The 13,613-nt window shown below is 43.0% G+C and overlaps 1 protein-coding gene across 1 annotated transcript in view; it reads right to left on the bottom strand.

Moving 5' to 3' along the window:
* AGPAT5 (1-acylglycerol-3-phosphate O-acyltransferase 5) overlaps positions 1-13,613 on the bottom strand; it is a 93,031-nt gene that overhangs the window by 56,303 nt on the left and 23,115 nt on the right. The window contains exons 2-4 of the mRNA XM_040349816.1: positions 8,161-8,227; positions 7,800-7,915; positions 6,580-6,669 (exon numbers count right to left, since the gene is read on the bottom strand). Coding sequence (XP_040205750.1) covers positions 6,580-6,669; positions 7,800-7,915; positions 8,161-8,227 — 273 coding nt within the window. The remainder of the gene's footprint in view (positions 1-6,579; positions 6,670-7,799; positions 7,916-8,160; positions 8,228-13,613) is intronic.

The following is a 13,613-nucleotide window of genomic DNA, read 5'->3' as shown; positions in this document are numbered from 1 at the left end:
AACACACTGGATTCACTCCAGTCAGTAGTATACACTCTTCAGCTAAAATTGTAACCACAGCTACAACAAAACAATAAGCAATTGCTGGACTATCTTAAATAGTTATACATTTTTAAATTGTGGGGTTTAATGGAGAAGATGTTCCATTCATTGTACCTTTAGTACAGGGGTGGACAGATTAATTTACAGTAAACACTGCATATAATAGGAGCTAAAACCACCATGACAAATACATAAGATATCATTACTAAAATCTAAAAAGTGCCAACTGCTTGTCGGTTGTATTGGACCTTCTGGGCTTTAATATCTCCCAAGATTTGGTGCTTTTACTTCACTTGAAGTATGCTTCCCCCAGTTTGCAATACAGAAGAGGAAGGAATCTGAGACGAGCAGGAAAATTAGCGATAGAAGCCCCTACATTCTTCTCAGATTTATTAGCTATAAAAAAGAATGGCGTCTATTTTCACTTTACTTTGACATTCACATGGTTGCACAATCATTCTGGGGTGGTCAGAGTCTCTATTCGCATTCAACAGTGCCAGCCCCACCGATTGATTTTTTACAAGTAAAGATCTGACAGCTGCTGTTCAAACACTGCACACAGTGGGGAGATTTAATAAAATGCTGCACACAGAATCTGGTGTAGCTGCGCATAGTATAGTAACCAATCAGCTTCTAACTTCAATTATGTTTTGACAATAAAACCTACAAGCCGATTGGTTACAATGCACAGCGGCACCAGTTTTTGTAAATCTCCCTGTGTGCACGTTTAACATTTAGAATCATTGGTAACAATCTACTGAGGAGCCATCCCTGCTGGAAGAACACAGTGATTATTGCTAGAGGCTATAGCTGATGGCAATAATCACATGAAAAAACCAATAGGCTGGTTGTAACCAAGTCGATCAGTCAATAAACTTAGGTACAATCAGCCTGCCTATACATGGTTCGAAGCTTTGCCACTCCCTGCTAAAATTTAAATAGTCTATGGCTGGCTTAACCTCTTCAGCTCCGAAAGGATCAACCCCCTCCCAACTAGGCTATTTTTTGCGATATGGCACTGCGTTGCTTTAACCGACAATTGCGCGGCTGTGCGACGCTGTCGGCGATCAGCGGATTTAGCAGGACTGCAACACTTGCGGTGGACATATCTGACACTAAGTGACACTTTTTGGGGACCAGTAACTCCAGTGCTAAAAAAAAATAATAAAACAAAATGCACCGTCACTGTACAAATGACACTGGCAGGGAAGGGGTTATATGGGGCGATTAAAGCGTTAAATGTGTCCCTAGGGGGTGTTTTCTAACTGTGTGGAGGGTGCTTTGACTGGGGGAAGACAGCGATCCATGTTCCTGCTTAGCAGAAAAACAAGATCTCCATCTTCCCTTCTCACAGAAGGGTGATCTGCCTTGCGGCTCACTCACCAGATGGGGTGGACCACAAATTATAAACATCAGATGCAAACTTTTTTCTTTTGGGAGAGAAGAGTACACATGCCCTCTAATATCTGCTTGATGTACCCATCCAAGAAAGGATCAACAGGTGCTCTCCATCAGGAGGATAACCACTCAAGGCATTTCTTGCATGGGAGCGAAGCTGAACAGCATTTAAGCCAAAGAATGCTGTGCACAGACAGAAAACAGATCCTGGAGATTGAATGAAGTGTGACTGCCAAGCCATTCATGCGGTAGCGCAAGGCCGAAAGGTATTTAGCCTAAATGACTGAACTGAGATATCTGTTAAGATGGAACTAAGATTTTGGGTCATTTGCAGTTAGTCAAGACAGCATTCATCTTATAGACTGCCAGAAAAGAATAAAGTATATCACAAAAGTTAGTACACCCCTCACATTTTTGTAAATATTTTATTATATCTTTTAATGTGACAGTGTACAGCTTGTACAGTATAACAGTGTAAATTTGCTGTCCCCTCAAAATAACACAGCCATTAATTTCTAAACTGCTAGCAACCAAAGTGAGTACACCCCTAAGTGAAAATGTCCAAATCGGGGCCAATTAGACATTTTTCCTCCCTGGTGTCATGTGACTTGTTAGTGTCTCAGGTGTGAATGGGGAGCAGGCGTGTTAAATTTGGTGTCATCGCTCCCACTCTCATACTGGTCACTGGAAGTTCAACATGGTACCTCATGGCAAAGAAAAAAATTGTTGCTCTACATAAAGATGGCATAGGCTATAAGATTGCCAAAACCCTGAAACTGAACTGCAGCACAGTTGCCAAGACCATACAGCGGTTTAACAGGCCTCATCATACCAAAGACGGTGAGTAAATGTGCTCAGTGTCATATCCAGAGACGTTCCCTTGGTGGGACCAGTCTCCATACATGACAGGCTCTACAGTACAGAGATCAGGAAAGTTTTAGGGCCCTTTCACACTTTTGTTTCAACTTTACGGGAAGTGTATCAAGGAACACTTCATTCAAGTCACTGCAGCGTTAGCTGTGCTTGCTGTGTGGTGCCTTGCAGGGCCATCCAGAGAGGTGCAATATTATGCAAACATGTTGCATATTAGTACAGCTCTGGAACACAGTGAAACATTGTGTTCTGATGTGAACATGACGCTCAGAAAACTATTGTTTGTGTATTATTGTAGTCACCCACATTTATCCATGAATAAAAATAAAAAACACAAGTAACTGCACATAGTGTGAGTGGGCCCTTACCTGGTGTACACAACTATGAAAGCCCATGCTGGATACCTTAGGGAGAGAAGGCTTAGGCTACTCTAACACAAAGAAAGAGTGTACAGTGTCAGTGAGAGTAGGTATGGTGTCCTTAGAACCCTTGCACACTGAGGTGTTTTTCAAGCACTAAACAGCTAAAACAGCACCACCTAAAGCACCTGAAAAACGCCTCCCCTTCAGCCCCAGTGTGAGAGCCCAAGTGCTTTTACACTGGGGTGCTGCACTGGCAGGACGTTAAAAAAAAAAAAAAGTCCTGCAAGCAGTATGTTTGGGGTGGTGGAGGAGTGGTGTATACACTGGTCCTAAACTGCCCCTGCCCACTGAAATGAATGGGCACCGCTGCTGAAGCACCTGCAAAGCGTGCTTCACCACCTGTGCTTTTAGGGCCCATTTAACCCTTTCTTTGGAAGCTAGCAGGGGTTAAAATCGTCCCGCTAGTGGCCGAATAGTGGCGCTAAAACTAGGTGCATTTACACTGCGCTCTCAATGGACCTCTTGACATCCTAGGAGAGTCAAGCCATGGACGTGGCATGCGCGGGAGGGACATCATCGCGGCTCAGCCAGTCAAACAGCCGAAGCCTTAAATCCGGAAGGAAGATCGGGTGAAGATAGAAGCCTTGTTAGCGGTGAGAGCGCGCTACTGGAGAGCTTTGTTCTAAGGTAAGCCTTTCATAATGCGATATATACTAGCACATTATATTATTATTATATAGCACCAACAGTTTGCGCAGTGCTTTACAGCATAAGGGCGGACAGTGTCAGCGTTTATTTTTTTTAACAATTTAACGTTTTAAATATTTTTTTATTACAATTCTTTAATTTTTTAATCAGCCCTGTTGGGAGGGCTTTGGTGCGATATCTCAGGGGTCTAAACAGGCCCCTGACATCTCCCCTTTGAGACAGGGAAAGAAACCGAGGACACAGATTCCCCAGTCCATTTCTCTGCAGCCTCAGCTGCACTGAAGATGAATAGAGAGGAGACAGAGGCTTCTCTCCATTCCTAAACTGACGCACAGTTTATGATGCCATTATGAATGGACCGTAAGTGATCACTGCCTCTATTCGATCAGAAAAGGAAGGAGCCAGTAAATGGCATTTACCAGCTCCTTACTCCGCACTCCATCCCAACAGAGTGGAACCAGAGCAGACCCGGGGAGCCAACAGAGGACCCAGGGAGGCACAGGACTACATGGATGGGGGAGGGGGGGGCAGAGCAGATCGGGGGAGCCAGCAGAGGACCTGGAAGAGCCGCAGGAGGACACAGAACAGTCCGGACAATCGGTGCAGGCAGTTACAAGCACTGATCTCCCTGTATAGCTTTTAATAAAGTAGCTAAAAGCTGCGGGAGGGAGAGGAGCAGCAGCGTCTTCAGCTGCTTTTAAAAGCTATACAGGAAGATCGGTGCTTATAACTGCCCGCACTTATCTGTGAGGCTGTCCGCCCCCCACTATGCTGAGGAGGCAAGTATCAGAGCATTTGCACGAGTACAAGTGCTTAATATCGGCACCCATACTAGAATCGGTATAGGTGCAACCCTATACAAGGCCAAAAAATAAAATCTTAGACTGAGGGGTGACCATGAGCTTCAAAACAGTGGAGAGGGAAGAATGCCTTAGTGCCATGAATTTGTAGGCCAGTAACAGCTTCTATACATATAAACCCCATTGTGTACTTAAAAGTGGGTATGCCTGTACTGTGCCATAGGAGATGTAGCCAGTCCAAGCCATGCCGCTGCAGTAAACCCATTGAAAGAGGTGGCAAATGTACACCCATCAGCCATGACCACTTTAAAAAGGTAGTCAGTGGCACCCACACTCCAAAGAAGATCAAAAAAAAAAAAAAACACACACGTTTAAAAGAGCTTTCACCCTTCAGGGGTTTTCAGGAACAGGGCTAAGCCACTGCCAGACAGACCCTGGGCCTGTAAAGAACACTGGGGCCAACTCCATGTGTTGCACTAGGTACTAAAGGATGTCTACATCAGAATTCAGCAGATGTCAACAACATTACAGGCTGGTCTCGCTTTCACCATCTGGAGCAGTCCAGGTACGGTTCCCCCTATAGCTCTGCTGAGGAGTCAACCGATATGGAAGCTGCAGTAGGTGCCGCAGTGACTATGGTGCAGCAGGAATCTTGATAGAAGAATCAGCTTAGTTTAATATTCAGAAGGAGAGAGAAAAAGAGAATTCTTCATTGAAAGAGGGTAAGCTTCTCTATGTAGAGAGATGAGGTTCATCACCTAAAGTACATTGGCAGAAAACTGAGGCTAGCTGGGAGTGGAAGGAATTATATAGTAGGGTTGCTCCCCTACAGGCCTCCATTTTTGCTAGTATTCAATTATGTGAAGGTATTTGCGTATAATCCAATTTATATTATTAAACAGACTGTTTGTATTGTACGACTAAGAAATATAATTTTACAGACATACATTCAGGGAATGAAAAACAATTGTCTATTCAGAAATGCATCGGTATGCATTTTTGCAGCTAAAAAGGTTGAAGAAGATAACAGTGGTATTCAAATCACGCCTTTGCCAGAAACTTCCCTGTGGCATTGCTACACAGCTATAAAAGGTCTTCCCAGTGTCATACATGTAGATTAGAGAGGAAACTGCTTTGACAGTATCACTTTACATTCACATTATACAAAACATTTACCCCAGGAGCCACTTGCAGGCCAATTCACACTTCTCTGAGTAGAATAATGATGTATGAGTATTGCATATGCATTACACAGTAAACATCAGCAGTAATTGCAAGGGAAATTGAACCCTTAAGCACTACAGAACATTACATTACTCAGCTATAAAAGCCATTTTTCATGACATTTCATTTAGGATTAAAACATGCACTAAAAAGAAAAAACACATGTTCCTTCTCTGTAGCAATCATCTGGACAAAAAAATAAATAAATAGCTGGTCTGCGGCCTAGTAGTTGGTGGAGCCGATTAATAAACAGACGTCTAATCACTTTTACCCCCCTTCATGACCAGGCCATTTTTTGCGACACGGCGCTGTGTTATTTTAACTGACAATTGCGCGGTCATATGACACTGTACCCAAATAAAATCGGTGTCATTTTCCCCCTACAAATAGAGCTTTCTCTTGGTGGTATTTGATCCCCACTGTGTTTATTGTTTGCGCTGTAAACAAAAAAAAACAGACAGAAAATGTTGGGGAAAATTTTTTTTACTTTCCGCTGTAAAACATATCCAATACAAGAAAAAATAAATAAATAAAAAGTCTAATCAAATTTCTTCATAAATTTAAGCTAATATGTATTCTGCTACATATTTTTGGTAAACAAAAAAAAAAGCCAATAAGCATTTATTGATTGTAGATGCTATAGCGTTCGCGAAAACCAAACTATGGTATATACTTATGGATTTTTGTGACACTATTACAGTAATCAATACAAAAAATGTGCACTGTCACTGCACTAACACTGTCTGGGAAGGGGTTAAACATCTAGAGCAATCTAACGTTTAACCGGTGTGCCTAACCAGTATTTTTGTGTACCATGTTATGTGCTTTTTTCTAGTAGAAGTGACAGAATTTTTCCTGCTTTGCAGGAACACAAAATCCATCCATCCCTCCCCACTGTCACAATGGAGATCTGCTTTGTTTACATAGGCAGACCTCCATTCTGTGCTTTTTCCCTGATGGTCGGTGGGTGCCGGAGGATATCCAGTGCCCACACGCTGGGGGCACTGTATTGTATGTGTACACACACACACACACACACACACACACAAAGTGATCCTGGACAGGAGAGCCGATGAAGATTTCTTCAAAACACAGATATTTCTAGCCTACATCAGGTAAATGTAAGGTAAGTAACAACAAATTGATGATGTGCACATATTTGTATGCATTACCTTAGTCTGAGCCTTCATTTGAGATTCCAACTTGTTCCTCATATTCTTCTCGTTAAACTTGGCACTCCTCTTTACGTAAATTCCACCATGCTGTGAAGAAATTAGGAATAAATATATAATTAAAAGACAGCTATTATACAGTCCTCAACACTTGAGGCTTGACACTGCAGGACATAAATTACACATTTGAAATTTTTAGTTTAGAAGTCAACCTTCAATCACCATCAAATCATTATTCAAGCACTGATTCATTAAAATAAATTGAACATTAGAATAAAGAAATCAATGTCACATCTAATCTCTTCTCCCCAATTACCTGACAAAACAGACAATTTCAGGAATGGCCGACAGTCTTTTTGCAGATGGGTATCAACTACACCTAACGGATTATCTATAGGAATAGATATAGAGCACCAGAACATAAAGTTAGGCTGATTTACTTAAGTAATAATTCTGACTGCCTACCAAAACAGGTGCAGGAGAATTTAAAATACAAAATTGCCACCAAATCCTGCCTGGGTATTTAAAATGAACACAAGTTAGGATCATTGCCTTTATTAAATCAGCCCCATGGACATTGCCAGCTGAGCCAACATGGAGTAGAGCTCTTTCCAACATGTTAAAAAAAACAAAACAAAAAACACACACACACACACACTCTAGTGAGAAATTGAACACTAGCCCTCTCCTCATTTGAAAAGAAAAAAAAATGGGAGTAGTCTTCGATTAAAGAACACAAACTTTCTTTGTGGATTTGCCTATCAGTGGATACTTCTTGCATTTTTTTTTTTTGGGACATATACAATTTCCCCCTTGGTGGGGAAGGATACACAGAACACACTTACTGTATTTATTCATTTACCTTTCATTGCTCACCCGAGTGTGAAAAGTCACACTTGAATGAATGGGAGGTTTTCAGACGCTTAGCAGAGGCCATGTTCAGCACTAAAGAGTCTGAAAACCGCCCCAGTGTGAAAGGGGGCAAAATATTTTAGTATCGGGGGTATTAGCGGGAGTACGAGTACTCCCGCTAATACTCGGTATCGGGACAACCCTATTGGCAACACTGCCCGGGGGCCGGATTAAAAGGTCCGCCGGGCCGTATACGGCCCACGGGCCGTAGTTTGCCCAGGTCTGTTCTAAATGTATCCCAAACTATTTGAAAATAAATAAAAAAAAAAAAAAAAAAAAAAAAAAAAAAAAAAAAGAAGAAGAAGTACCTGTGAAAAATACCAGCCATAGAGAGGAAGAAATTTCAGACCATCCTTCAGAACATATCGAACATGGCCCAAGGCATTCTGCTGCACAGCCATCATGTTTGCAATAATCCAATCAACTAGGGGCAAAAAAATAAATAAAAAATTTGTAAATTCTGAACAGAACTTTACTCAATATTGTTATAGCATATTATTGTTTACTTTTCACCACTCTTCAGGAAAAACATGTTCAATAAATGAATATAATTGAGATAGATAGATATATATATATATATATATATCTATCTCACACACATATACATACATATAAATAATGGCATTTGGATATATATTACTAATTAATCTATTGAAGTGGCATACTAACCTGTACATTGATGATTGGCCAAATATAAAATATTCTCCTTCTGTGGCAAGTCTCCATATATCACTATCTAGGATATAAAAAAAAAAAGTCATTTAGCAAACATTAAAATAAATGTTAATGAAGTACAACGAATGGGTTAAAACAACAATATGCTAGCACTCGAACTCCAGATTAATGCTGTTTTCACATATGTGCATAGGATGGCTGGTGACATGTTGAATGATACCTCAAAGTATGTGCATTGAACTGCATTATAATGCACAGATGGGAAGCAAACGACATATTGTGGTGCAGTGTATTAAGAGTACAGCCGTAGCCAAAAGTTGAATCACACAAATAATTTTTTTTAAAAAGTCTGCTGCTTCAGTGTTTTTAGATCTTTTTGTCATACGTTACTATGGTATACTGACATGTTTTTGCAAGCATTTAAGTGTCAAAGGCTTATACTGACAATTACACAAAATGGATATAAAGAGTCAATATTTGCATCAAATTGATGTAAAGAGCAGAGCATGCCGCTCACAATCTGGACCACATCCTGACTGATAGCAGCCCATTCTTCCATAATTAATGCTTGGAGTTTGTCAGAATTTGTGTTTTTTTTTTTTGTTCTTGAGGATTGATCATAAATTCTCAATGGGATTAAGGTCTGGGGAGTTTCCTGGCCATTGTGCCAAAATATTGATGTTTTGTTCTCCAAGCCACTTCGTTGTCCCTTTTGCTTAATGGCAAGGTGCTCCATCATGCTGAAAATACATTGTTCCCTGAAGGGGTACCTTTTCGGCAGCTGTGGTGGCACATATGATGGGGCTGTACTGATCATCAATGTGCTGATAATCAGCACAGACCCCCCCCCCCCCCCTCTGACAGGGAGAGCCACCGATCGGCTCTCCCTGTCAGCGCGACCCAAGGAATGCCATTTATTAGCACTTCCTGGTTAACACGATGATCAGCTGTGATTGGTCACAGCTGATCACATAAGAAGTCTCCGTCAGAGGTTTCTTATCATGATCAGAGATGCAGTCTGTCAGACTAACACACCACGATCGCCGCGCTGGCATGTTGTCCTGCTGGACATCATATGACACCCAGTCAGGATAACAGAACCACCCGGGCATCAATCTGCTATAGGCCGGGCGGGAAGTGGTTAAAGAGCAACTGTCATCTCGGTCCCGCAGTGGATCCTCCTCTGACCCACTGTTGACTCACTTTAATGGGATGGCTGGTGATGCGGCAGTGACACAAGGTATGGGACGTGGCAGCAGCAGGCTAGTGGATGCCTGCTAACAGGCGCTGCCATGATGGATCTGAAATGACAGGTTCTCTTTAAATGTAAGGACTTATTCTTGCTGGTAGTTAGAATCTTTGATATTTGCAAACAAAATGAAGGTTTTTTATTTAGACTAATAAGCTGTCAGGCTAGTAAAACAGCGATATCAGAACTGATTCGATCATATAGTTTGTAGTGTACATAGATTTGCAAAACAATGGGATAAAGGAATGTTCCTGAACTTTGTTTAATCTCATGGGTTACTGTGAAATTGCGTTGCGATCTCAGCTTGCATTCATTGAATGAGTTTACCAAAAACGTAAATATTGCAGAATATACAGCCTTATGCTACATAAACTAAGCTCCATTTCATGCTGAATAAAACTAAATTATTAATGTATCTTAAATGGAAAGCCAACGTTAGATAGATTTTTACTCCAAATGCATTTCATTAAAAAAAAAATTGTTATCAATTGTAACAAAATCACATTTAAAATTTAAAAAATAAAAATCATTTTTTTTTATCCACCCTGTTCAGATGGGCTGAGAACATTAAAAAACTTACAGGATTAAACTGGAAATAAAGCCTCTTGACTGTTAAATTAACCCATGCAATGGGGTTTACCTTTGCACTACATAGGTTAAAATGTTCACGGGATGGGGAGTGGCCTAACGATGGCGGAGTAGAGGCAAGTTGACTCCAGAGCTCCTCTAAACCCCCGTTTACCTCCGGACTTTAGTGAGTAGCTGAGCAATACTCTATGGCCGGGAAAAGTGCATCTTACCTGCTTGGTTGGAGGGAGTAGCGGCGTGGCGGTTCCGGGGATCTAAACCCAGTAAGAGGTGTACTGGGGATGAAGCAGGAAGAGAGAACCTCCAGAACCTCCAGAGTGCGTGTACAAGCTGATATCCAGCAGTTCTTCCCCCAGACACGGGCGGCGGTGAACCGGATTCGAGCAGCCGAGTCACGTGGGAGTAAGGAAGCGTGTGCTCCGTCAGCGTCCTCGTCCACACACAGAGAGAAAGAAGATCAAAGTGAGTTCCCCCAGGTCGGCGCTGTCACAGACAGCGGAGCAAAAGGAGGGGGCGTCGGTAGCCTGTGCCTGGGAGAGAGGAGACAACTGGAGATGGAGCCACAGCAGGGACTGCAAGAGGGAGAACTGAGGTCCCTAAAGGAGGTGTTACAAACCTTACCAACGCGGGCTGACATATTGGCGCTCCCTACACGTGCAGAGATGGAGGCGCTGGTAACACGAATGGAGGAGTCCCACCGGAGAGAGATGGAGTCTGTCCATGGGGAGATACAACATCTGACAGATAAGTTGACACATGTTGAAACTGAGGGGGGAATGTTGGAAAAGCGAGTAGCTAAATTAGAACAAATACAGAGTACACATTCCCTGCAAGTTGATCTCCTACAGTTAAAGATAGAAGAGATCGAGGACAGAAGCAGACGAAAAAAATTTGAGGTTCAGGGGGGTCCCCGAGACAGTGGGGTCTGAGACGCTGCAGCAGTGCATAGTAGCAATTTGCCAACAATTGGTGGGCCAGGGCCTTTCCCAACCCTTGGAGTTTGAGCGGCTGCATAGAGCGCTGGGTCCCCCCTCACCGAACCCCAGTAAACCAAGAGATGTGATTGGTTGCTTCTTGAACTTTTCACATAAAGAACTTGTGAGTCGGAAAGCTTGGGACGCAGGAGGAGTGGTGTATGAAGGGACTAGAATACAAATACTGCCAGATCTCTCCCGTGCTACCTTACAAAGGAGAGCCATGCTGCGCTTGGTATTAGATAAGGTTAAACAAGCAGGCGGAACATATCGTTGGGGGTACCCCATAGCGGTCATTATTAAGAAGAATGCACAGTCATTTCATTTACAACAGCCTATGGAGTTACCTGAGATGTTTAGGTTTATGGAGATGGAGGAGATGGAGGTCCCAAATTGGCTACAACACCTACCAAACCGAACCTACAATACAACAAACTTCACTGGGCCAAAGAGATCAGAGAGGATAGAAAGGGGCCAGGGAAGAGCAGTGTCTTCATAGGATATAACGTCCTTATACCCCATAATGTGATAGGACTTGTGACCATTAGAGGAATGATGGATTATTATTGCTTTGTTTGACCAAAAATAGAGGAACGAAGGGCTAAAGTGGTGTTTTTTTTTATCCTCTCTATTTTTGGGGGCTCAGTTTTTTTTTTTTTTACCCTGAAGGTCATAAGTTCAAACTCAAGGTCTTTTTCACGGAATCCCTGTGCCACCAGGGCCAGAGAGGGAGGGGGTGATTTTTCCCCTTCTACTGGTCTATTGATCCCCCACGTACCGTCCACCCCCCCTTTTTTTTTTTTTCCAGGTAGTTTCTTATTTCTAGGCTAACCCTTCTCTTGGAGGTTCATGCCTCCTTGGGGCCCCCTGCCTGACCTCCAGTGGATTTACTGGACTGCGGGCGGGGACAACTTGGAGGGACCCATGGGAGGGGGGGAGAGACCCATGTGATCCGGGGCCTGTTTTTGTCTTGTTCTCGGCCGTTAGGGGTGGCCTCCCCCCCCCCCGTGTCTCCCCTTGAAAGGGTGTCAGCGGGAGCCCCATCAATACCACATACCACATATAAAAACACGTTTTTTTTTTTTTTTTTTCCTTTGGATTAACGCTACGTTATTTGGCTTCACTTTATTTAGATGTGTTAACTGGGGAGCTTAGGCCCTATTAGGAACTGGAGTTCCGACTTATTAATATGTCTCCCCCAAGTTTTACTTTTGTTTGGGAGACCCTAAAGAAGGGTGTTTCTTTAAATGAGGTGTTGTTGCCCACAGAGGATGTACAACATCAAGAGTGATATGAAGGGAATATCATAAGTGTGTTATTGTTAGAATATGTGTGACACTGGATCTTTTTTTTTTTTTTTTTTTTTTTCTTTCTCATTATAATTGTATTATAATTACTCTGATCCCCTCGAAGAGGAGACGAGAGTATAACACAGTAGACCCTAGAGGTCAAACACTGATAACACAAGTAATATGTATGTTAAATCACGAAGTGGGTGTGCAAGCACTAAGAAGGAGGAGGGGAGGGGTGGGTTGAAGGCGGGGGAGCCGGCCCCTATACCCCCTGAAATAGATTGGGAGCACAGTATAGTGCACTAAATTAGTGGTATGTGGATGGGAGGAGGGTGGGTGGGATGTAGGAGGTCCTCCCCGCCTTCGATGGGGGTGTTCCCCCCTGCCCCCCATGCCTCCTCTCCCCCCCAGTGGATCTGTGGGGGGGGCGGGGGGTAGGGGAGAAGAGGAAGCGAGAAGCAGAATATTGGGAACCCCAGGAGGAGAGGAGGGTCGACCTGAGGAGGGGAGGGGGGGGAAGGCTTGGGTTGTGGTAGTGGGAAGAGGGGAGGTTAAGGAGGGAGGGAAATGAGATGGGAAGGAAATTGGGACGAATCTATAGGGTATCAGTAAATCGGAGGGGCGGGGGTGGAGTAGCTGGGAGTAAAAAAAAATTTCCACGTCTTTATATATTATTTTTGGGATTCTTTTTTTTTTGTTTCTCTATATTTATATTACGGTTAAGTGGGAATAATCAGATAAAACCAGATTCAGCGCTCTGCCAAATTGGTCCATTCCCTGGAATAGGATTATCCACTGACCAATTGGGGTTGGGGGTCACAAGTGGGTTCTTTCTCCAGGTGAGACATAAGGGGGGGAGGTGGGAGGGAAGGGGAACAGGGAAATAGAGGGGGGTTAGTGGGTGTGGGACTCACCCTAAAATATAAAGGGGTTTTCCCCCCCCTTTTTTTTTTTTTTTTTTTGGGCCACTCCGGTATCCCGGTTTTTCTGCCTCTCTTGCTCCCCCCGGGCACAGCTTTTCCCCTTGGTGCCCAGATGGAGGGAATAAAAATTACATCTTTAAATGTTAGAGGACTTAACACCCCTGAGAAACGCAGGATGCTATTGAGGGATATGAGATCTACAGAAACAGACATCGGTTATATTCAGGAGACGCACTTTAGATCAGGAGGGCTCCCCATGCTACAAAATAAATATTATCCATATGTGTACCATGCGGAAAACCAAGAAGCGAAATCCAAAGGGGTTTCCATCTTGATTTCTAATAGAATTCCTTGGATACTTGAAAATATATATCAAGATCCAAAAGGGAGATATCTTTTTCTAAAGGGGACAATAAGAGGG

This window comes from Rana temporaria, chromosome 4 (assembly GCF_905171775.1).
Source record: "Rana temporaria chromosome 4, aRanTem1.1, whole genome shotgun sequence".
NCBI lineage: Eukaryota > Metazoa > Chordata > Amphibia > Anura > Ranidae > Rana > Rana temporaria.
Note: the sequence above shows the minus strand (reverse complement) of the source record. Positions and strands in the feature narration are given on the sequence as shown.